Source organism: Oncorhynchus clarkii, chromosome 1, assembly GCF_045791955.1.
Source record: "Oncorhynchus clarkii lewisi isolate Uvic-CL-2024 chromosome 1, UVic_Ocla_1.0, whole genome shotgun sequence".
NCBI lineage: Eukaryota > Metazoa > Chordata > Actinopteri > Salmoniformes > Salmonidae > Oncorhynchus > Oncorhynchus clarkii.
Window position 1 is genome coordinate 56,612,727 of NC_092147.1, and position 26,070 is coordinate 56,638,796.

A 26,070-nucleotide genomic window follows, 5' to 3' on the forward strand; every position below is an offset into this window, starting at 1 on the left:
ACCCAGGACGCCCCAGCCCGTCTGTCCTACAGTCCAAGCAGACAAGCTTAATCTGTGCCGTTATTAAGCATGCTTCACTGACAGCGGTGGTCTAGATTACATTATAGCAGTTTGACCACTAAACACAGGCCTCTATTCTTTCAGCAGCCAGGGAATTAAAAGACATTCAGTCAATCTGAAGTTATTGTCTCCAGCAGCACATGAGTCTCTGTTTCGTGGGTCTGATCGAGGTGACCAGTCAGTCAGACACAATGGCATTGTATTTATTCCGCTGTCAGCACCATTACCTGGGCCCCCAAGCCCCACCTCGACAACCCCTACATACAGGTACACACACACGTATGCACATATATCCAGTGTATGTAGTGTACATAAGACATAAATAAGTAAACACACCCATGTACACACCCCAGCCACAACATACACCCCAACCCACACACTCACACGTACCTTTCAGCATCTTCACGGCCACTGTGATGGCCTCCTTCGGCTTGTCCTTATCGATGCCTAACGCTTCAGCCATCACCACCTGGCCAAAGCAGCCCTCGCCCAACGGCTTGCCCAGAGTCAACCTGTAGAGGAGAAAAGGGGAAACGTTAGAGAAACAGTTCATGTTCAAACACCTGAGTCATATTCGAGAGAGAAAAGAGAGTGAAGGAGAGAGAACAAGAGAGCGAGATTGAGAAAGCAATTGCAAGACGGAGATAAGGAGAACGAGAAAGAGAGGTAAACAGAGAGCAAACAGGCACTAGGCCAGCGTTTTCCACGCTCTCTCTGCCACTTCCTCTCCATTTCAATCAGGTTGTGTGAGTGCTTAATTGGCTCGATGTGGTGGCAGTGGACTGTGCCAGGGTGGTAGGGACATAATGCCCTGATACAGGATTGATCTGATAACATCAGATTCATTAATAAGTGCATCGATGACCACATCTTCATAGTGACCGTACGTATCCCAAGCAGAAGCCATGGATTACTCACAACATCCATACTGAGCTAAAGGCTAGAGCTGCCGCTTTCAAGGAGGGACATTAATCCGGACGTCTATGTGAACCCCACTACGACCTCTGACGAAACATCAAACAGGCAAAGCATCAATACTAGACTAAGAACAAATCCTACTACGCCGGTTCTGACACTCAACGGATGTGGCATTGCATGCAAACTATCACGGATTACAAAGGGAAACCCAGCGGCGAGATGCCCAGTGACACGAGCCTACCAGACTTCTATTGAGTTTATTTACATTTTTTTAGAGGGACAGTGCATATTTATCAATGTTTCAGTAAAAGTGCTGGTTTTAGCCAGCCAACAGATTTTCAACCCCAGTCCCTGGGCAGGTTATTAAAAACAATTACAATAACAATCCAGACAATCAGCAGTGAGCACATTCAGAGCAACATAGGACAAGCGACACGTAGCATGCAGACAGAGCAATAGCACAAAATGCAACAAAACAAAATACATAAAAGCAACAGTGTGATCGCTTTGAGGTAAGCAATACTGAACCATGTACAGTGCCTTGCGAAAGTATTCGGCCCCCTTGAACTTTGCGACCTTTTGCCACATTTCAGGCTTCAAACATAAAGATATAAAACTGTAATTTTTTGTGAAGAATCAACAACAAGTGGGACACAATCATGAAGTGGAACGACATTTATTGGATATTTCAAACTTTTTTAACAAATCAAAAACTGAAAAATTGGGCGTGCAAAATTATTCAGCCCCTTTACTTTCAGTGCAGCAAACTCTCTCCAGAAGTTCAGTGGGGATCTCTGAATGATCCAATGTTGACCTAAATGACTAATGATGATAAATACAATCCACCTGTGTGTAATCAAGTCTCCGTATAAATGCACCTGCACTGTGATAGTCTCAGAGGTCCGTTAAAAGCGCAGAGAGCATCATGAAGAACAAGGAACACACCAGGCAGGTCCGAGATACTGTTGTGAAGAAGTTTAAAGCCGGATTTGGATACAAAAATATTTCCCAAGCTTTAAACATCCCAAGGAGCACTGTGCAAGCGATAATATTGAAATGGAAGGAGTATCAGACCACTGCAAATCTACCAAGACCTGGCCGTCCCTCTAAACTTTCAGCTCATACAAGGAGAAGACTGATCAGAGATGCAGCCAAGAGGCCCATGATCACTCTGGATGAACTGCAGAGATCTACAGCTGAGGTGGGAGACTCTGTCCATAGGACAATAACCAGTCGTATATTGCACAAATCTGGCCTTTATGGAAGAGTGGCAAGAAGAAAGCCATTTCTTAAAGATATAAATAAAAAGTGTCGTTTAAAGTTTGCCACAAGCCACCTGGGAGACACACCAAACATGTGGAAGAAGGTGCTCTGGTCAGATGAAACCAAAATTGAACTTTTTGGCAACAATGCAAAACGTTATGTTTGGCGTAAAAGCAACACAGCTGAACACACCATCCCCACTGTCAAACATGGTGGTGGCAACATCATGGTTTGGGCCTGCTTTTCTTCAGCAGGGACAGGGAAGATGGTTAAAATTGATGGGAAGATGGATGGAGCCAAATACAGGACCATTCTGGAAGAAAACCTGATGGAGTCTGCAAAAGACCTGAGACTGGGACGAAGATTTGTCTTCCAACAAGACAATGATCCAAAACATAAAGCAAAATCTACAATGGAATGGTTCAAAAATAAACATATCCAGGTGTTAGAATGGCCAAGTCAAAGTCCAGACCTGAATCCAATCGAGAATCTGTGGAAAGAACTGAAAACTGCTGTTCACAAATGCTCTCCATCCAACCTCACTGAGCTCAAGCTGTTTTGCAAGGAGGAATGGGAAAAAATGTCAGTCTCTCGATGTGCAAAACTGATAGAGACATACCCCAAGCGACTTACAGCTGTAATCGCAGCAAAAGGTGGCGCTACAAAGTATTAACTTAAGGGGGCTGAATAATTTTGCACGCCCAATTTTTCAGTTTTTGATTTGTTAAAAAAGTTTGAAATATCCAATAAATGGCGTTCCACTTCATGATTGTGTCCCACTTGTTGTTGATTCTTCACAAAAAAATACAGTTTTATATCTTTATGTTTGAAGCCTGAAATGTGGCAAAAGGTCGCAAAGTTCAAGGGGGCCGAATACTTTCGCAAGGCACTGTATGAGAGCACCAGCTGCTCCGGATGACAGTGTGAGCTCGCTTTCCTATGTAATACCTTTAAACAGGTTAACAATCACAAGGTTAACAACCTCTCTCTGACCCAGTCGGTAATACCAACTTGTTTCATGCATACCACCATAGTCCACGTGCCCAAGAACGCCAAGGTAACCTGCCTAAATGACTAGCACTAACATCTACAGCCAAGGATTTTGCTGAAAGACTGGTCATGGCTCACATCAACACCATCCTCCCAGACACCCACTCCAATTCGAAAACCGCCCCAACAGATCCACAGATGACGCAATCTCTATTTCACTCCACACTGCCCTCTCCCACCTGGACAAAAGGAATACCTATGTGAGAATGCTGTTCATTGACTACAGCTCATTCAACACCATAGTCCCTTTCAAACTCATCACCAAGCTCAGGTTCCTGGGACCAAACACCTCCCTCTACAACTGAATCCTGGACTTCCTGACAGGCCTCCCCAGGTGGTGAGGGTAGGCAACAGCCTATCCGACATGCTGACCATCAACATGGAGGCCCCTCAGGGGTGGGTGTTTAGCCCCGTCCTCTACTCCCTGTTCACCCATGACTGCGTTGCCACGCACGACTCCAACACCATCAAGTTTTCTGACGACTTGACGGTGGTAGGACTAATCACCAATGACAATGAGGCAGCCTATAGGTAGGAGGTCAGAGACCTGACAGTGTGCCAGGACAACAATCTCTCCCTCAATGTGAGCAAGACAAAGGAGCTAATCGTGGACTACAGGAAAAGAGGTGCGACAATGCCTCTATCCACATCGATGGGGCTGTAGTGGAGCGGATCAAGAGCTTCAAGTTCCGCCATGTCCACATCACTAAGGAATTAACATGTTTCACACTAGGGCTGTGACAATCATGGAATTACAGGTGTCAGTGACTGGCGTGGCATATGTACACAGTCATTGACCTAACTGACAGCCAACAGGGGGCACACAACATTAGTGCATATAGACAATGGAAAAACATTAGCGCATATAGGCCTAACTGTCTTGCTCATAGACTCAGGTTTTGGGAAGCAAGTTTTCACCATAAAAAATATAAAGCATTCCATGCATCATCACATTTGCAGGCTTATGTAAGATCACACTAGAAATAGTCAGCTGAGTAAATTGGATAGTCATAACTTAGGCTAATAACTCAATCGCGAAAAATTCAATCACCAATCAATACTGTTCGCTCAATTAAGTTGAGAATTTAGATAATGAAAAGACTAGTGTTTTAATTGTCTTCTCCTTACATCAATAGCCAATTGCTATCCAAACTAATTTTCCCCGCGATTGTATTTTGAAATATTGCGATATGCCTGGCTGTGCCTGTCATTCACTGACATTTGCAACTTAACAATCATCTATTTGATTTAAAACAATCCACAGCTTTTTTAAAGAAGCTAAGGATCCTCTGATCCTCCAAACAATGGTTTCTTGTGTAGTACCCTATTTTAATGTGATTTTATAGACAGTTGAAGTCGGAAGTTTACATACACTTAGGTTGGAGTCATTAAAACTCGTTTTTCAACCACTCAACAAATTTCTAGTTTACAAACGATAGTTTTTGGAAAGTCTGTTAGGACATCTACTTCGTGCATGACACAAGTCATTTTTCCAAAAATTGTTTACAGACAGATTATTTCACTTATAATTCACTGTGTCACAATACCAGGTGGTCAGAAGGTTACATACACTAAGTTGACTGTGCCTTTAAACAGCTTGGAAAATTCCAGAAAATGATGCCATGGATTTATAAGCTTCTGATAGGCTAATTGACATCATTTGAGTCAATTGGAGGTGTACCTGTGGATGTATTTCAAGGCCTACCTTCAAACTCACTGCCTGTCATGCACAAAGTAGATGTCCTAACCAACTTGCCAAAACTATAGCTTGTTAACAAGAAATTTGTGGAGTGGTTGAAAAACGAGTTTTAATTTCTCCAATTTCTCTATGTAAACTTCCGACTTCAACTGTAAATCTAAGTAAGTCACTCACTCAGTTTGCATAAAATTCTGAAAAACTTTGTAAGAGAAAGGTCTGAATAGCTACACATAGAATTTCTAATAGCGCTCCTTTATACACACTCACACAGGCACACACACACACACACACACACACACAAACACACACACACACACCCCTAGACCAAGCCCCACACACTCCACACCACTATTACTCATGGTCACAACACCTCCCTGACCTCTTTGGTCATAGATTGACCCTCTGATCTTAGTTTGATTGAAAGGTGGTGGCCCCGCCCCTGCAGCCCAGTCTTGCGGCGGTCTAAACATTCACACTGGCTCAGGGGCCTGAGGCCAGCACCCCATCACAGAAACACAATCCCTATTCTGTCCACATACATGCTTCCCAACTACCCCACCCCTAGCTCAATGGCACCCATTCTGCACTGGCCCACCACACATAATCGTTATAATAATGTTATTTTTCCTTTCACGCCACCACAAATGTTAGCATTCCTGAATGTTGTGCACTTGGGAATGACAGAGGAGGAGCGGAGGGGGACAGAGATGAATGAAAGAGAGAGAGAGAGAGAGAGAGAGAGAGAGAGAGAGAGAGAGAGAGAGAGAGAGAGAGAGAGAGAGCTCAACTGAGCATGCTAAGGAGAACATTTTACATTTTCGCAAAACGTTTGCATTCCATCCATAACTCACACAGCACAAACAGTTCCTTTCATTGGCACATCAATTACATTTGCTAGAACTGACTTGGTCACTTTTATTGCCATGCAACTTCAATTCTACTAGCGCGCAAACAGACAATCCCGAGTACAGAAAAGAACACATGAGAAATGCTTTTCAGAGATAAGGGAATTCTTCTGGGAATGCTTTTGATCCTCTGCTGTTAAATATTCACACTAACATGGCTTGGCCTTACACCACATGCGAAGGCATGTTAATAACCAAAGAGCCAGAGTGTGCTTTACGGCCTGGGTTTTCATTATTGCTTAACAACAAAAGACCTCACCACAGCTAAATCACTACAGTGCATTCGGAAGTATTCAGACCCCTTTTTCCTCATTTTTTTACGTTACAGCCTTAGTTTAAAATGGATTCACACATTTTGTTTTATCAATCTACACACAATACCCCATAATGACAAAGCGAAAACAGGTTTGTTGAAGTTTTTGCAAATATATAAAGAAATACCTTATTTACATTTGTATTCAGACCCTTTGCTATAAGACGCAAAATTGAGCTCAGTTGCATCCTGTTTCCATTGATCATCCTTGAGATGTTTCTACAACTTGATTGGAGTCCACCTGTGGTAAATTCAATTGATTGGGCATGATTTGGAAAGGCATAGACACATGTCTATATAAGGTCCCACAGTTGACAGTGCATGTCAGAACAAAAACCAAGCCATGAGGTCGAAAGAATTGTGGAAAAAAACAAGATTGTGTCGAGGCACAGACCTGGGGAAAAGTACCAAAACATTTATGCAGCATTTAAGGTCCCCAAGAACACAGCGGCCTCCATCATTCTTAAGTGGAAGAAGTTTGGAACCACCAAGGCTCTTCCTAGAGCTGGCCGTCTGGCCAAATTGAGCAATCGGGGGAGGGCCTTGATGAGGGAGGTGACCAAGAACCCAATGGTCACCCTGACAGAGCTCCAGAGTTCCTCTGTGGAGATGGGGGGACCTTCCAGAAGGATAACCATCTCTGCAGCTCTCTACCAATCAGACCTTTATGGTAAAGTGACCAGATGGAAGCCACTCCTCAGTAAAAGGCACATGACAGCCCACTTGAAATTTGCCAAAAGACACCTAAAGGACTCTGAGACCATGAGAAACAAGATTCTCTGGTCTGATGACACCAAGATTGAACTCCTTGGCCTGAATGCCAAGTGTCACGTTTGGAGGAAACCAGGCACCATCCCTACGGTGAAGCATGGTGGTGGCAGCAAAATGTGTGAATCCATTTTTGAATGAGGTTGTAACGTAACAAAATGTTGAAACGGTCAAGGGGTCTGAATACTTTTCCGAATGCACTGCATGTATAAGTGTTGTGTCCCTAAGCCTGACACTTTCCACTGAAGCTGACTGAGGACATTAGTTCAACTCGTAGGGACTAACTGTTCTGGTATGAGGCAAAGCAAACAGTCACAGCACAAACAGACAGACTATAGCCATGACACACACACACTAGGGATGTGATACATGGAAACATTTTGTTAATGTGTAAACAGTAATGTTTTATCGGCTTTCCGTTAAAACAATGAGACAAATGCATAAAACTCCATGTGAATTTACAAACCTGACGATCTACATCGCGTTTCCCGAGGAGAGAAAGAGAAAATTGTATCATTTATGGTGTTGCTGCTCTTGCTTTTCAGCTAGCGTCTCTCGGTTTGATGCAGTCAAGACAGGTACTATGTATTCAGATGAGATGATAAATACCAAGCAATTAGTAAGTCTACCAGCGCGAGTCCACTTGGTTGCTATCTCTCTCCCCCTTCCTGCTCCCCTCGTCACTCACAGATGCACACCGCACGGCCCCTCCCTCGCTCCCTGCTTGAGCTTCTCTTTCCTTCCTGCATTACATCTCTGGTTAATAAACTAGCTAAAATAATAAAATGGATCCTCCTAATATTACAGCATTGTTGTTTGGGGTATTTGTTTGTTTTTGTATTTTCCCCTTTATGATGAGGACCTGTTAGTGGTAGTTTTGTGATAACTGCAACAACTAACATTGTTTTTATAGGCAAAAAAAAATGTACAATCCCAATTTTGTTTAAACTTTTTCAACACGGGGTCCTGATCATTAGGCTCAACATTTGAAAACATTTTGCAATGGAAAACAAAAATTAGGGTTGCATATTGGACAAGTCCAGGTTGTCCCTTCCTCTTTCAGTCCCTCCTTCGTCTGTTTTGTGCCTAATGAACACTACCCTGGTACAGTGTAGTACTCAGAAATGACTCATTGTTCTTTATCACAGTCATAGCCATTACTCACTGGTTAATCATTACAGATAATAAACCATGTTCAATGGTGCTTAATGCTATATTACACCAGACAACAATAGTGCCTCATGTAACAGCCTGCCGATACAATCAGTTAGCTAAATGTTTGCATAAGTTGCCATCATTATACCGTGATGGGGGGGGGGGGGGGTAATCTGCTACTATAATGCATATAGTTAAGAGACAATTAAGCAAGGAGCAACTTTCACTTTAAATTGCGAAAAACACTGCCTCATGCTCTTCCAAATGGGTCCCTGCACTGAATTCATTTCTGGGGGTGTTTGAAGTTAGGTAGAAATACTGTCCATTCCAACTGAGCAAAAACCTCACTGACTGCAGCTTACAACAGTATGCAGCCAGCCTTGGGCCTCACCGATTCTCAGAGAAATACCTGAGGGTAAAGCCACTGTAGGCCACATTCCAGGGGGTCTGTGAAGCAGTTAAGCAACACAAATTAACCAATGATTGAAAGACAAAATGTCCTATATTGCAGTCTCGCATTGAGTCAGGCAGTGATGTAGTTACTGACGTGGCAAGCACGTATCTAGGCGTTGCGGGAGTTTGCCGAGCGCCTGCTATGTAGGAAGCCTGAAATTCAGCCATACCGATGAGGTGCCACACCCTATACCCCCCCCCCCCCCCCCCCCCCTATTCCTACTTCGGTTCCTGTCTCTGTCCCTCACCTGTCTCTGGAGAACTCCCAGCGTGGGTCCTCAGGGAGGTCATACTCTGGGATGGGGTCGTCGTGGCCAGCCGAGCTGCGTCGTGTGGTGATGCGGACCAAAGGAGTGCTGGAGTTCATCGAGGAGCTGGAGTCATTTGACACCTGTAGGAGACGGATTGGCTGATTACCGGTCTCGATACACGGGTCATATTAAAAAAAGGAGTGTAGGTGTGTGTGTGCACATGTCTCCATAACTAAAGATCAAATGATACCGATATGGATTGTTATTGTGCAAATCAACATATTTTCCTTTCCATTTAAAAAAGAGTGAATTGCATGTCAGTAATCATTAGAGTTGAGCAACAACTCAGTGCTAGAGAGTAACGTTCAATCTGATGAATGTGTCCATTTATCATGCTGTTGTCATTGTCCTCAGGGCTCCTATCTCCTTTCGTCCTAACCTTACCTTGACACAGGAACCACCCGTCTCTCGCAGGAATGTAATCCAACACTTTTTGTACCTCTTGGAGTTTGTGTTTTTCCCCTTGAGGGAAAAGCATCACTCACAGAGAAGTAGAAGAGCTAGAGCAGGACCTAGAGGTGATGGATAACAGTGCTAACATGCTCAGATGCCATGCACTGTAGCTAGTTGTCTTTCAGTAGAGTTAACTGGGGCTTAGCACCTCAAGCAGTGCGATGTATTAGTTACAGTATTGTTATGAAAATCCACTTCCCATGAACAGCTACATTTCGTGGGCTCTCAAATTAGAGTACCAATAACCCAATTGAGTAAGATCTATGTCAGGAGTACAAATTTGGTGGAACCTTTTTTGTGTTTTCCGCTCTTGGTGGGTAAACTTTGGACTATTTTCTGTAATTTGCATAGAAATCTGAGTATATAGGGCTTTTCACACTGCTATATCCGAAACCGAGCCGAGCCAAACCAAGCTGTGCTGAGCCGGCCTGGTTACACATCCACCATAGTAGCTGAAACCATGAAATTATAATATCCTAGTCAGTACAGTTTCGTCCGGGTCAGAACGACAGTGTGAAAACATAATTATGTATGAATGCATGTGTGTGTGGAGTTTGTGTTTCTACAGGTGTTAAAGGCCTTGGTAACCCCTTATCTACTTTCTGTTACCTGGCGGCGCAGAGGTATCTGCTTGCTGAGTTTGTGGACCGCTGGCTGGTTCCCAAAGTCAGGCTTCTTAGCCGTATTCCTCATCCGGCACACCACCACGATGACCACCATACAGGCGATCAAGAACACCCCGATGCAGTAGATGGCTATCTCCACGTAGTCAGGTGACATCAGACCCGTCACCGTCTCGTCGTTACTGGCTGATTGGGGAGGGGAGAGGGTCAGGGAGGAATAAAAAAAAGTGGAACGTAGAGGCACATGCTGACTCTTGACATATGTACACACACACTGAGAGACACACGGACACGTAAACAAACAGACACGGACACACTACATCTGATAGACGCCCATGTATAAACAGAACACACGCCATGGAAACAACATACACACACACTCACACGTCATCGCTAGATAGACAAACAAAATGTAAATAATGACAAAGACGCACACGCAACATTTTTTTTCTCTCCCTCCTCCTCCTCCTCCTCTTCATCAAACAACCATATACTTACTGCCCATCTAGGACAGACAGGAAATGGAATTGATCTGAGAAGAGGGGGTAAACCAGATCAAAGTGGGAAAACACAGTCTGTTGGAGAGTACATCTTGACTGAGCTCAAACAGTAGGCTGTACGTACTATGCGCCTACATTCAGGGCTACTTGACAACCACACATGCAGGGTGCAGACACACATTCTCTTTCTCTCAAATACACACACATGCACACACACACGCTACGCTTACTCTCGCTCTCTCCCTTTCACACACACACAGACACTCACTTCAGATGGCAAACAAGTGAGTGATGCCCTTTGTGGTTGTATATGGCCTGAGCTTCCTGTCTGAAAGAAACGGGTCTGCGTCTGTCTCTGAGTGGCTATAGGACCACAGCCTGTTCCATAATGCATGCCATCCACCCACAGCTACAAACAAGGCCCTTGTGATGTGCAGTCAGGGGAAATAATAACATGTTGGAACTTTTCTCCTGTCAGCATTGTATCCCCTGGTCCAAAAATCACAGCAAACAGCCGCAACACAGACAGCAGGCAGCGCCATACAGGCGCCACCAGAGCAGATACGTGGAACTAGGGCAATAAATCAAAGATATTATTCCCCAAGGAATTATTATTCGGCTGCCTGTGATAATTTGATTTTGTTTAGAGACAAAACAAAGCTATTTTCTGCGAGTACATAAAGGCAGTGTTTTCAAGAAGCACCGTCGGCTGTCAGCTAAACAACCAATAACAGACATTGTCACTCGGCTACTTTTTCCACTTCATAAATTAACTAGGCTTCTTTTCATTTAAAAGTTTAAAGTCACTAGTCAGTAAAGTCCATATATCTATCTCCAGCTAGAATGAACGATATGCATATTCTAGTGATCTACCGTCAGTCACAAAGCGAGGGATGACAGGGAAACACTGCTGGTTTGTCAGTCTGCTGTCTGTCCCGCGTCTTGGTATCCATGTTACTTTTGTGTGATGTGGTTGGCTGCAGTCTAATTTCTTTACACAGAGGGAGAGCATGATGCTTCTTCATCATCTCCTGCGAGTGAATTTACAACCTCCGATAGTTCATTCGGGAAGTATTCAGAACCTTTTACTTTTTCCACATTTTGTTACAGTACGTTACAGCTTTATTCTAAAATTAATTTAATAGTTTTTTACCTAATCAATCTAAACACAATACCCCATAAAGACCAATCAAAAACTTTTTAAAAATTGTTGCAAAATTACTACAAATAAAAAACTGATATCACATCTACATAAGTATATAGACCCTTTATTCAGTACTTTTTTGAAGCACCTTTGGCAGTGATTACAGCCTTCCAAGTCTTCTTGGGTATGGCACTACAAGCTTGGCACACCTGTATCTGTGGAGTTTCTCCCATTCTTCTCTGCAGATCCTCTCAAGCTCTGTCAGGTTGGATGGGGAGTGTCTCTGCACAGCTATCTTCAGGTCTCTCCAGAGATCGGGTTCAAGTCTGGGATCTGGCTGGGCCACTCAAGGACATTCAGAGACTTGTCCTGAAGCCACTCCTGCATTGTCTTGGCTGTGTGCTTAGGGTCACTGTCCTGTTGGAAGGTGAACCTATGCCCCAGTTTGAGGTATTTATCTTTCCCTCAATTCTTACTAGTCTCCCAGGCCCTGCCACAACCATGCTTCACCGCTTCACTTGGTTTCCTCCAGACGTGACGCTTGGCATTCAGGCTAAAGAGTTCAATCTTTGTTTCGTCAGGGCAGAGTATCTGGTACCTTTTGGCAAACTCCAAGCAGGCTTTTACTAAGGAGTGGCTTCCGTCTGGACACTCTACCATAAAGGCCTGATTGGTGGAGTTCTGCAGGGATGGTTGTCCTTCTGGAAGGTTCTCCCATCTCCACAGAGGAACTCTTGGTCATCTCCCTGACCAAGGCTCTTCTCCCCAGATTGCTCAGTTTGGCCGGGCGGACAGCTTTAGGAAGAGGCTTGGTGGTTCCAAACTTCTTCCACTTAAGAATGATGGAGGCCACTGTGTTCTTGGGGACCTCCAGATCTGTGCCTCTAAACAATCCTGTCTCGGAGCTCTACGGACAATTCCTTTGACCTCATGGCTTGGTTTTTGCTCTGACAGGCGCTGTCAACTGTGGGACCTTATAGACAGGTCGGTGCCTTTCCAAATCATGTCCAATCAATTGAATGTACCACAAGTGGAGTCCAATCAAGATGTAGAAACATCAAGGATGATCAATCGAAACAGGATGCACCTGAGCTCAATTTCGAGTCTCATAGCAAAGGGCCTAAGTACTTATGTAAATAAGGTCATTATTATTACTTATTTTTTAATAAATGTGCAAACATTTCTAAAAACCTGTTATCGCTTTTTCATTATGGGGTATTATGTGTAGATTCATGAGCAAAATTATGTATTTAATCCATTTTAGAATAAGGCTGTAAAAAAATGTGTAAGAAGTCAAGGGGTCTGAATACATTCAGAATGCACTGTAAATGTAAAAAATTATGTTTTAACCATATATATATATATATATATATATATATATATATATATATATATATATATATATATAGATAGAGATAGAGATAGATATATATATATATATATATATATATATATATATATATATATATATATATAGAGAGATAGAGATATATATATATATATATATATATATATATAGAGATATAGAGATATAGAGATATAGAGATATATATATATATATAGAGATAGAGATAGAGATAGAGAGAGAGAGAGAGAGAGAGAGAGAGAGAGAGAGAGAGAGAGAGAGAGAGAGAGAGAGAGAGAGAGAGAGAGAGAGAGAGAGAGAGAGAGAGAGAGAGAGAGAGAGAGAGAGAGAGAGAGAGAGAGAGAGAGAGAGAGAGAGAGAGAGAGACCTGACCTTTCTTTTATCTCTGATACAGGAGAGGCAAATATTGAAAATACTATTTTGGTATTTAGAGTCCTGTTTAGTGCAGAATTAGATACGTTCTATTTTGGTGCAGTTTCCTCTCTCTAAAGCTTCTAAACACTATTATGATGTTTTGAATCCTGTCTAGGATTCAAAACTTATTCTGAAGGGTCTTGATGTTTTACTTTATTTTCTGTATTTAATCGTTTGCCATTTTATACCGTTTTGGAAGGCAATGTAAAGCAGTGTTCAAACGAACAGCACTAACTGGAGGTTAAACTGCAAGAATTGAGGATTCTGCACATGCCTTTTCAATTGACAATCACAAATGTGAGTTTAATACTAACATAGAAATATGCGTTTCCTTCTTCAAACATGCATACAACATTGTGTGAAAATCATAAAATCAAAACTTTTTGAATTACCCACAATCCTCTAAAAGCAGAGTCACATGGCAAGATAAGAAATGCAAGGTTATTAAAACCAGACTTCCAATGAGTTAAACCACTCAATTTTCTCTCTCGTTGGTTATCCTGATGAAAAAGCATTCCACATGAGGCTGAATGGGAGAATGCCAAGTGTGCAAAGCTGTCATCAAGGCCTTTGAAGAATGGCTACTTTGAAGAATCTCAAATATAAAATATATTTTGATTTGTTTAACACTTTTTGGTTACTACATGATTCCATATGTGTTATTTCATAGTTGTGATGTCTTCACTATTATTACACAATGTAGAAAATAGTGAAAATAAAGTAAAACCTTTGAATGAGTAGGTGTTCTAAAACTTTTGACCGGTAGTGAAAGAGACACACACAAACTCGCGCCGACACAAAGAGACACATAGACATTTAAACACACACACCCACTCGCGCAGACACAGGGAGACACGCATACATTTAAACACACACACGCAGCCACACACACTATATCAAATACATTGAATACATTGAAGGGAAAAAAAATGATATTCAAGATAGTCAAGCCGTAAGTATTGAGGCTGTGACTTTTTTTTTCTTTTGTATTATCTCAAGGATAAATAATAAAAAGGAAATAAATTATTAGACCCAGGAAAGAAGCCATGAGGGAATTGGCATCCAATCTCAGGGCACCCATTAACACCGACAGACAGACAATATCATCAAGACAGACAGACACCCTGCTTTTATAAAACCATGCAGTCCGAGCCAACATTTCCCAACTTTCCCCGAGAACCAGAAGAGAGAAAGTGATTCGATGTGAAAAAGAGAAAGAAACGAGGGAGGAAGGGGAGGAGAGAGCGACAAAACCCCTCGAGTAAGGAGATACAGTGCATTTATAAAGTATTCAGACCCCTTGAATTGTCCCACACTTTTTCCACAATTCTTTCGACCTCATGGCTTAGTTTTTGTTCTGACGTGCACTGTCAACTGTGGGACCTTATATTGCCAGGTGTGTGCCTTTTCAAATCATGTCCAATCAATTGAATTTACCACAGCTGGACTCCAATTAAGTTTAAAATACATCTCAAGGATGATCAATGGAAACAGGATGTACCGGAGCTCAATTTCGAGTCTCATAGCAAAGGGTCTGAATACTTCTGTTTTTAATTTTTAATATATTTGCTAAAACTTTTAAAAACCTGTTTTCTCTTTGTCATTATCGGGCATTGTGTGTAGATTGATGAGGGAAAAAAATATGTGATACATTTTAGAATTGCTGTCACGTAACAAAATGTGAAAAAAGTCAAGGGGTGTGAATACTTTCCGAATGCACTGTATATATAAATTATATATATTTTTTAAATATACTTTCCTTTATTATTTTCCCCTAACCCTACCATCCCTCCACTAATTGGAATAAACTAATGAACAACAACCCTTAGGCTTCTACTTCCAACTTATACATACTATATCCATTTTACAGTAGTTATCTTTTGTTTGATTTTGTCCCATCCTTCAGCTCCGCTCAACACCTACAATCTATCTCTGAACACCATCCAGTTTTGATTTATATTTTCCATATATTTTTAACTCTGTTGTGATGTTTCACAAAAATTCTGAACCTTTCGATTCTCATAGATTCTACTGATTGTAAATTAAAGACAAAATTGTTTGCTAAGAGTATTATTATATTATTGCTCGACTGACTATAGCTGTGTTCGAATACCCATACTAACATTCTGTATACTACATACTTAATGAGTATATATGTCGCACTATGTACTATTAGTTCATTTTAGTATACTGTAAACAAACGGTATCCTTTCAGTTGAGCGTTCATGGCGCTTGTCTACCGGAATTTGATGCTGTTGCTATTCAACCTCTTACTATCTTGTTAGCATAACATATTACTAGCTAGACATTTTATGACTTCGGGTGTGTTGGTAAATTCAATCTGGAGTGCCAGAGTGCACTCAGAGTGCGCTCTGGGCGTTAGTAAGTTCAGAGCATTTTACTCTCGGAGCTTTCAGAGCATGCACTGGATGCCAGTCAAGCACCCAAGCTAATTGGCAAACATTGGCTAGCTACTTCCAGACACAAATGAGAGAACACCTCACTCTTACCATTTTACTCGCCCTAGCAGAGCTTGTTAAGCTCTTTTCGTGTTATCCAGAGAGTTGGTGACTGTAACTGTGCAGCTGGCAACAACTGAATTATGCTTTTTTTGCCAACTTTGACTGACACCGGCCATATTCAACAGATGACGAGCGTTAGTAAATGATTCAGTTATTCTGCGCTCTGGTACACTCAGACGAGTGCTCTGGAATCGGAGTAGATAGCCAGAAGGAATTTACGAACGCACCCGAATTAACAATGTCCATTGAGAACGCACACAACTAGGAATGAGTTGAATAATCAAGCTAATAAACATTGGGTAGTTAGTTAGATAGAATCTAGTTAATATACTGGCAAGTTCGATGTATTAGTAACCAACTAACGTTACGTAGCTAGCTAACATACCAGTACATACTGCTGAAATGATATGCTATGCAGTTATTAAGGATAGCGTAGCCAACATAATGTGTAAAGTAACTTATTTGAAAAGTCATCACTTTATTACATTGCTCAACATTTTCTTAACATTTGTCATAATCAGTTAAAAGTTATTCAGGATCGGTGGGTCCCCTGCGGGACGTTGAGCTAACATAGGCTAATGCGATTAGCATGAGGTTGTACGTAACAAGAACATTTCCCAGGACATAGACATTTCTGATATTGGCAGAAAGCTTAAATTCTTGTTAATCTAACTGCACTGTCCAATTTACAGTAGCTATTACAGTGAAGTAATACCACGCTATTGTTTGAGGAGAGTGCACAATTTTGAACATGAAAAGTTATTAATAAACTAATTAGGCACATTTGGGCAGTCTTCATACAAAATTTTGAACAGAAACGCAATGGTTCATTCGATCAGTGTAAAACTTATCAAAATCTAAATTGCACCTGGGCTGGAATAATACATTATGGCCTTTCTCTTGTAATCTGAATAAAGGGAAAAAGGACATTCTTGAACATGGGGTGAGACATTCTTACTAATCTGCGAGAGAACCAGTTCAGATTTAAGTATAACTTTTGTATGACTGAAGCCTTTAGTGAGAGGTCTAATTATTTTATATTAAATTAGTTCTGCCCCCCGAATTAATATTCATATAAATAGGCAAGTTTAATTTTGTTTGGCTGGGGAAAAAAAATTGAATATTTTTGCTCATATAATTTTAAAAATAATTTGCTAGGTGTAGGCAATGCCATACGCAAATTAGTAAACTGAGATATGACTAAAGAATTCAATCAGGGTGATTTTTACACAAATAGACATATCATATCTATTTTTGACAACTTTCTATTAAAATGTATTGTAGCGAGATCATTTATTTAGTTCGGGATGTGAACACAGAGTATATTGCACTTCACCGTCAGACCATTTTATTGGTAACCTACACAGTAATGTAAAAGTTATGTTTTTTTGTGATCCAATACGTCATAATTTGGTTGTAATCCAGTGAGTTTAGAAAAGTATCTGGAAAAAGTCAAGGGGTCTGAATACTTTCTCGAATGCACTGTACTTGAGCCATTCGGGGAAGTCGACTTCCGCTCTGGAGTTATAATAAGCCTTGAGCAAATGTCCCTCTATTAGGCCCCTAGCTTTCAAAGCGTTGCCAATCAAGATAACAGAATATATGGAATACATATTCCTGCTCTAGTATAGAGCCTTTTCCAGTACACGACACACTGACGTCACGTATAGATGTGTGCGACTCTTGGCAGCAGTAAGAAAGTAATCACCATCTGCGCCCATTAAACATAACCTCGACTTGCGATGATGACAAACATTATATTACGCAGGACATTCATACGAGCCTTAAAATCCAATTGTAATCAAAAAGTAGTGTGAAATGTACTCATAAGCAACGTGTAAATAAGAACTCCCCCTTGTTCTGCCGACAACTTGCGCGCATCGCCCTCTGTGCAGCCATGTTAAACACGGAAAGGGGTCTATTACACGGAGTTAGATGTTGAGTTGTTGACTATGTAAGCTCATCATAGTAATCTGATATTTAAATTTTTATTTTACCCGTTTTTCTCTCCAATTTCGTGGTATCCAATTGGTAGTTAGAGTCTTGTCCCATCGCCGCAACTCCCGTACGGACTCAGGAGAGACGAAAGTCGAGAGCCATGCGTCCCCTGAAACACAACCCAGCCAAGCCGCACTGCATCTTGACACAATGCCCGCTTAACCCGGAAGCTAGCCTTACAATATGTTGGAGGAAACACCGTACACCTGGCGACCGTGTCAGCGTGCATGTGCCCGGCACGCCACAGGAGTCACTAGAGCGCAGCATCTTTAGTGGCACAGCTGCGCCACTCGGGAGCACTATGATATTTTGTTATTTCGTTGAGTTAGGTTGTTTTCACTCCAGAGGGACTTTTCACTTCTCTGTTCGTCCTCCCATAGAAATGATCAAAATAACTTTATTGACTGAACATTGAACCATTAGTGGACAACATTGATAGAGAAAGGGGGAAAGGGAGCGCAGTATAGTTGAGTGTATATACCTGGAAGCACCGTCAACCAAGCAGTGTGATAGGAGATCCCAATAGAATTGCCCGCCAAGCACGTATACTCCCCAGCATCCTCGTAAGTGACATTGGGGAGGTAGAGGACTTCAATCTCCTTGTCCGTGGTGTTAACACCTGCGGTCTGGGAGAGGGAGAGGAGGAAGGGTGGAGGACGATGAAAAGGAGGAAAGGAAGAGAAAGGAAGGGGGGAGGAGAATGGGACAGGAGGGGTGGAAGAAGAAGGAGGAAGACAAAGGGAGGGAGGATGCAGGAAAAGAAGGGAAGATGAAGGATTAGAGTAGAGGATGGATGGATATTTGAGGATAGAGGGGGTTGAAGTGGAAGAAAGTAAGATAAAGGGAAAGGAGTCAGAGTAAGAATAGAGGGGAGGGAAGAAGAGAGCAGGAGGAAGCAGATGTAACAGTTAAATCCACAACACCAGGAGAGAGGAGAAGCTGGATGGCGTCCATCACTGGGAGGAGAACTGGTGACCCATATATAGAGATAGAGTAGATGGGAGGAGCTTTCAAAACAAACAAGAAGAGCACCTCGTACCACAGGGAAAAATAGGAAACACAATACACAAAAACACTGTAAAAAAAATCCCTTCACCCACAACACCAGAGCCCAATAGTAAGTCCACACCAGGCCTGTGTATGCATAGTGCACACAACCACAGAAGGAGAAGATATGGAGATCACCCCACTGCAGCACCCAACACTAGCCTGTACAATGACACATCACACCTTTCAACTGAGAGAGCGAGAGCAAGCGAGATGAGGCACGTGATGGACATGGCAGGTTAGTGCATGGGCGTGCAGGTCCAGTGGGCATTTCCATGGCTGTACAGTCACAGTCAGACACAGCACAGTAGAGCAGCTGGGAGTAAAACAGTAGAACACTGGGAGAGAGTAGGTCAGTCCACAACCCAGCAGGAACGAAGACCAGCACACCACCAAACCACACTGAACCGGGTCAGTAACAGGCCCAAAGAGACCATAAGGGAGGGGGTCAACAGAGGTCAAGGGTCAGGCGTCAGTGGTTACCTGGGATGACGGTCAGCCAGCCCGACTGGTTGACCGCCCCTATATAATTGGAGACTTTACAGGTATACTCTCCGGCATCCTCCTCGGTCACGTTGGTGAGCGTGAGCACCTCCACGTCCGAGCTATTGATGCCCGAGCGCTGGAGTGTGTGAGCCACACACATACAAAAACACGCATGTGCACACACACACACGGCAGCAAGGGGATAAAACACAGAAAAGCCTGTTAACTGTCACATCTGCAATCTAAGTGCAGGGAGAGGAGAGTAAAGGAGCCGCCACCCAGACAGGAACACAGCTAGAGTGCTCCAGTAGTATAGTATAGAAGGAAAATTTGTATTTATTACTCTTCGTAAAGGGGGAAAATGTAGTTTTCTTTCAGTTTCACTCTCTTATAGGAAGACAAATTGGACACTAACAAAAAGTTTTTACAAATGGCAAAAAGGTAACCTGAAAACATAATCATTATTAGCCTACACTTTGAAAAAAAAATATTTAAAGGAATATGTCACAGGAAGGAGGAGCCAGCAATTTTCACCGCTCAGGTCAGAACAGCCAATGAGGGGCCATGGAGGGCTGGAAAGTACCTTTAGGACGCGGACGTAGGAGTGTCCGTCTGGGCCAGTGCGACTACCATTCTTCTGGATGTGCTGCAGCCACTGAATGTGGGGCTGAGCGTCGCTGTACACCTTACACACGAAGCGTGCGTCTTCCCCCACTTGCACACTGGTGTTGGCTGGCAGCCCTGCTTGGAGAATCGGCCGATGGGGGGACCGTTCTAAGATGGACAGAGAAAAGGGGAAGATGTGATATGATGAGTTATGTTAGTTTGTGCATTGAGACTTCTCCATGGCCATTTCAAACTCCAACCTTGCTCTGTACACCCTTAAGGAATAGACAGGTTCGTATTACTAATGTCAATGACAGTCAATTAATCAACTAAGCTCGATCACCACTGGGTACCTTGAGACTAAGCATTAAGACACAGACACTTTATGTGTAAGGAACTGAAAACGAGCACAGAATACTAGCCAAAAGCCTGATGCAAAGGCTTGGGACAGTATGGTAAAAAATAACTCTTCTTACTATATGCTTTTGTTTTTTAAGTTTTGAGGCTGTGAAGGGGGCCTGGTCTAGATGTTTAGGAGAACAGTGGACATGTGTGAATATCCCACAACCGGGAGACAAGCAGAGTCAAGACAAGAGAACTGCCTGTCTCTTTTCACCACACCACTTAGATCATTCACACAAAACAAAGAGGAGTTATCTCTACTGATAAGGACTAAACACACCTGTAGTAGGAGTTGAATCTAAAAACTCACTTCAGTCACTTTCTGAGCCGATGCTATTTCAAAATGCCTTTTATTGCAAAATGTTGGCAACTTTGGCGACTATTTGAAGTACTGTAAGTAAACATTAGCAGACACTGTGGCCTGGTAAGGGTTAAATTATACAGCCACGCTCCGACTCAAATATCAAATCAAATTTTATTTGTCACATACACATGGTTAGCAGATGTTAATGCGAGTGTAGCGAAATGCTTGTGCTTCTAGTATGCACCAGTCTTGGAGAAACACCTTCATTTTCCTTCACTAAAAACTATCTGCATTATTTTGCAAGCAAACATTTGGCCTGCAAATCCAAACAGAGCAAGACCTGCCGAACAATGCCCCCTTTCACACCCTACCACTGCCCCCCCCCCCCAGGGCACTGGATGGGTTAAAGAAGGAGGGCTTTTAGGTGGGGAGAGGTGACAGAGAAAGGAGAGGAGGGGGAAGGGGTGGAAAAATAATAAGAGTGAATAAATGGAGCTTAACAGATGGAGATTGAAAAGAGAAAGCGAGAGGGGTGAAGAGAATGAATAAGAAAAGGAAGGTAGAGAGAATACCCACTGGGCACACACTGGTTGAATCAACATTGTTTCCACATCATTTCAATGAAATTGAACCAACGTGGAATAGATATTGAATTGACGTCTGTATCCAGTGGCTACTTCCATGTCTGTCTGTCTGTCTGTCTGTCTGTCTGTCTGTCTGTCTGTCTGTCTGTCTGTCTGTCTGTCTGTCAGGGTTTTGCCAATAGTCCTCTGCTCTCTGTCTGTCAGTCAGTAGGCCAAAGTGCTACTCTCGCTCTCTCTGTCAGATCAGATGATTCCCACCCCTCCCTTGTCTCTCTCTTTTTCCCTCCTCCCTACGCATTCCTTTGGCTCAGCGTGCTTATTGTCCCCGCCCCTCCTCCTTCCATCCCTCTCGTTCACATGCACACCTCTCTCTGTCTCTCATACACACACACAAACACACACACGCATATTAACATGGAGAGAATGAGGTACCCTACACCACAAACAGATGCAAACACCTTACTCCCTCTCTGTGCCCACTTCTCCCTTTACACACAAACAACTCAAGAGCATGATAGCTAGCAAGCTGTCCAATACAATATATTTCTTTACAGCTAGTCAAGACCACACAAAATTATATTTATTTGATTTCCCTGCAGTCAAATGACCAAATCGCCCTCTAGGGGCCTCATGGGTGGAACATTATTAAAATGTTTCATAATTTCATAAACATTCTTATTTTTAAACCACCGAAAATCCAGTGTTTTTATGTCAAACGGTTTTGTTATACTTCCGTCTTCTGTGATGTATATAAAGTGTAATATTGGGATGCAAACTCAAAATTGAATACATTTCAACTCTATATCTGACATGGAACAGGTGTCTTTTTCTTAAGACTATAGCCATATGTGTGAGGTGTATACTTTTGTTTCAAAATAGATTTGTTTAAGACTACCAAGAAACACTCTACGTGAACCTGATTCAGCCTACTGTAGTAAAAGGTTAACAACCATCAAACATCAGTCAGTAAATCATAATAATTATTTTGACTACTAATTAAAGTAAGTACATCTTCACATATTCAAATACACAAACACACATACATCTACAATGCATCTAGTTGTGCCACAGCTTATGCTCACAAAACTTTTCAGAGAATTCTTAGATCCTCTTTTAGTGTGTTACAGAAAAAAAACATTGTTAAATGAAAGGTGTTGGGGTAGAGGCTAAAAGAAGACACGCCTCGGTCAAGTCCTGTTGAACCTGACCGGGTTCATCATGTAGTCGTGGTGGCTGCTTAGCGCTGCTACGTTTGAATTATAACCAGTCTTCTCTCGGACCACACTGTGGCTCTAGTGCTTCTGTGAAACGTACAGTATGTTCGTGACTTGAGTGTTTCTGTGAAATATATGCTTGTTTGCATGTATGGTATGTGTCGGGAGTAGGTCTCTCCATAAATGCATGGATAGCATGGTGACTATGACACACACACACACATACACACACACACACACACACACACACACACTCTCTTGCTTGCTCCAAAGGTCAGCGCAAAGGGGTTGAGTGAGTTGGGTTTGAACTTGCTGTGCCCCCTTGTAATACTGATAACCGATTGGTTCTGTTTGCCCCCAGAGAGAAGCACAGCAGCATGCCACTCCCACTGTCCCTCTCCAGCTACTCTGACGGTCACATCCCTGGTCCTTATGTCCACTTGACAGTTGCCTGATTCACACTGTAGGGCCAACCCCAAACCGTACTCTCTTGGCTTGGATATTTCCTTTCCGGCAAAGTTCCAGTAAATGTGGTTGATACGTAACCAGGAAATCCCAGTTTAGTTTGACTTGGTTTGGTGTGAATCAGGCTATTGTGACCAAGGAGCAATGACCAGGGCCCTGCCTACATACAGTACATGCATCAATACTGCCCTTAGAAACAGACCTGGCACACCTAGGCAGCATTCCCTCTCTGCACCTGCATAGAGTATAGTAGCGTGCACCTGGGGGATCAAAACAGCCAGTATTAACCCCCCCATTAGAACCCCTAATGCTGGCCCAAACAGATAACGTTTAGGTAGGGGTGGCAGGTAGTCTTGAGGTTAGCTCATTTGGCCAGTAACCAAAAGGTTCGAATCCCAGAGCCAACAGGATGAAAAATATGTCCGTGTGCCCCAAATTCTCCAGGGACACTTGTAAATAGCTGACCCTGGCTCTGACACCAACTCCCCACGGATGTCTTGCAGATAATATTATTAACCCCCAATCCCTCCATCCCCTCATCCCTACCTCCATCCCAGGGCAAGCCCAGTACAGTACTCACCCACTACATCCAGGGTGTAGGTGTGATTGATGGCGCCGTATGCGTTCTCCACCAGGCAAGTGTAGTTGCCCTTGTCTGACGGCACCACACTCTCCATAATCAGGGTCCAGTGCTGGTGACGCACCTGAGAGGGAAAACAATGAGTACTATATAAGATTGAGAGTGAGTGAGGAGGCACGGTGAGTGACGGGCGGTCAGGTCTGTTCTCACTAGTGCATCATGGTGAAAAACAATATTACGGGTGGTGACAGACTGGTCCAAAGGTGAGCTTCTACACCTTACCAAGGAAGTTCACTGTTTTGCTGGGACTGTGGAATGGAAAGCTCCTAAAGCTACCACTTACCCTTCTACTTCTTAGAACAGTGGTTCCCAAATGTTTTACTCTAGCCCCCCTCCCATTATTTTCACTAGCGGCCCCGTACCTGCCTCGTCTATTTCTATGGGCACAAGCACTGTCGATGACACAAACTGTTCACACCCCTCTTGTTGGTGGAGAGGACATTGAGCAGATCTAAAAGCTTATTTCCTACAATTCTATACATTTTGCCATGTCTTATGTGTGTTCATGTGATATCTGAGTGACAAACAATACAACAAAATCAATGGGCTAAAAAACTTTATCTAACATGGGCTAGTTGATATGGACAATTCCATATCCAAAAAGTTATAAATTGCACTCTAAGGTATGAAATGACTGACGAGAGGAAAACTAATGATACACTACCCAATTTCGAAATTCTACTATTACAATTGTCAAAAGAAAGTTGAAGGCCCGACTGAGTCCCCCCCCATTAAAAAAAATATATAACCTTGGTAAAGGTTTTATAATAAGTTTGGGAACCACTGTCTTAGAAAACACCAAAGATTCCAAATATTTGACTTTTTACTACTTATAGAAAATCAAACAGTCGTTACACTGCACTGTACATTCTGTTTTGTATATTAAGGCACTTGTTTTCTCCGTTAACAATCACCTGGTACTGTATAAGCCCACATGTGGTCATTTGGTCATTGTGGCTGTGGCCTGCACTGGTGACTACACACAGACAAGCAAGGATCTCAGCCCCGTTCACTGACCATGGTCCTCTATTGTAGCAGGGGCCAGTCAAGTGTGATGTGTATGTGTGTTTACTGAAGTGTCACTGTTGTTTTACCCAGTTTATCAATAGAGATTTACCATTCAAATAAGTGATTACCATTATGTTGTTTTGTAGCTAATAAAAACAAAGTAAAATTGATTGTATAATTGATTAATGAATGCATACATGGCTGGATCAAGTGCCATTCTTTGGCTAATACACATTCTTTTTTTGTTGTGGTATCGTTTTGATATGAAGTATCGTGATGGTATCAAGTATTGTGATACTAAACCTGGTATCGGTATTAAAGTCATTCTGGTATCGTGACACCACTATTTACTAGAATTAAAGACAAGGGGAAACATATTAGCTAGCTTGTGGCTACATCAACATATTCTCCGGAAATTCCCATGAAGAGATGGCTGTGTTTTCTCGTAAACGATCACCCATTAACTATTTTGTTCCTTCCCTATCACATCCAAGCACACTGGATAACTTGCAAATGAATCTATCACTGTAATGTGTGATGTGAGTTTTGATTCGATTTTGATCAAATACAGTTCATTAGGGCAATTAGAATTGGATGATTCCCCAATCTTATTCAGCTTAAGTATCTACATATATTTGAGGCTATTGTGAAGCTTGAAAAAAGTGACAGAGGGTTCTCTCTGACCCAAACACAAATGTTGAACTCCAACCCAAATAGACTATGACAGATGGGAGGAATTCAGGTTTTTCAGACGAAATGTAGCTCTTAACATCCATTTAATGCTGAGAGGAAATAAAACATTACTGGCCAGGGCCCGGTTTCTCAAAAGCATCTTAAGGCAAAGTTCATCGTTGGAACCTTCGTAGGAGCATCTTTAAATCTCTGAGCTGTTTCCAAAACCGTTGTTATTAACGCTGCACTTGAAAATGCTCGTCATGTATGCCAGCCTCAGGCCACTTGTAGAGCAGCTAAGTGTGTTGTTAGATGCTTTTTTTGCCCTCTCGTGTCACTTTATACACAGAATATCTCTACTAAACATAGAATCTCATGGTTATAATGGTTATAATGGTTATAATGGTTAGAATAAAGTTGATTACAAATACAAAGTTGCCAATGTCTTTGCAATTGATACAAACAAGCAACGTGTAAAAATATGCTTCAAATGACTGAATTAAAATATGACTGAATTAAAATATAAATACAGTAGGCTATAGGCCTATTTTAATCATATTGAAATACATTTAATGTTCAATAAATGCAGTTATATTTTGATACCGTCTGTAATTTGTCTCAATATATTTAATGGTGTAGCTTAACATGCACAATTTTTGGGGGGTAAGAATTAGAATAAGCTGGTAATATCTCTCTAGGAGCTGATTCGTCATCAGAAGTGTGAAAT

The 26,070-nt window shown here is 42.2% G+C and overlaps 1 protein-coding gene across 2 annotated transcripts in view; it reads right to left on the bottom strand.

Annotated features, from left to right (window-relative positions):
- Positions 1-26,070, bottom strand: part of LOC139409074 (fibroblast growth factor receptor 2-like) — a 116,990-nt gene that overhangs the window by 45,046 nt on the left and 45,874 nt on the right. The window contains exons 6-11 of one of the 2 annotated variants that reach the window (XM_071153758.1): positions 23,604-23,727; positions 20,032-20,222; positions 18,397-18,541; positions 9,958-10,157; positions 8,833-8,975; positions 451-572 (exon numbers count right to left, since the gene is read on the bottom strand). In XM_071153758.1, coding sequence (XP_071009859.1) covers positions 451-572; positions 8,833-8,975; positions 9,958-10,157; positions 18,397-18,541; positions 20,032-20,222; positions 23,604-23,727 — 925 coding nt within the window. Of the gene's footprint in view, positions 1-450; positions 573-8,832; positions 8,976-9,957; positions 10,158-18,396; positions 18,542-19,445; positions 19,585-20,031; positions 20,223-23,603; positions 23,728-26,070 lie in introns of both variants that reach the window. The other variant, XM_071153766.1, reaches the window with a different exon arrangement.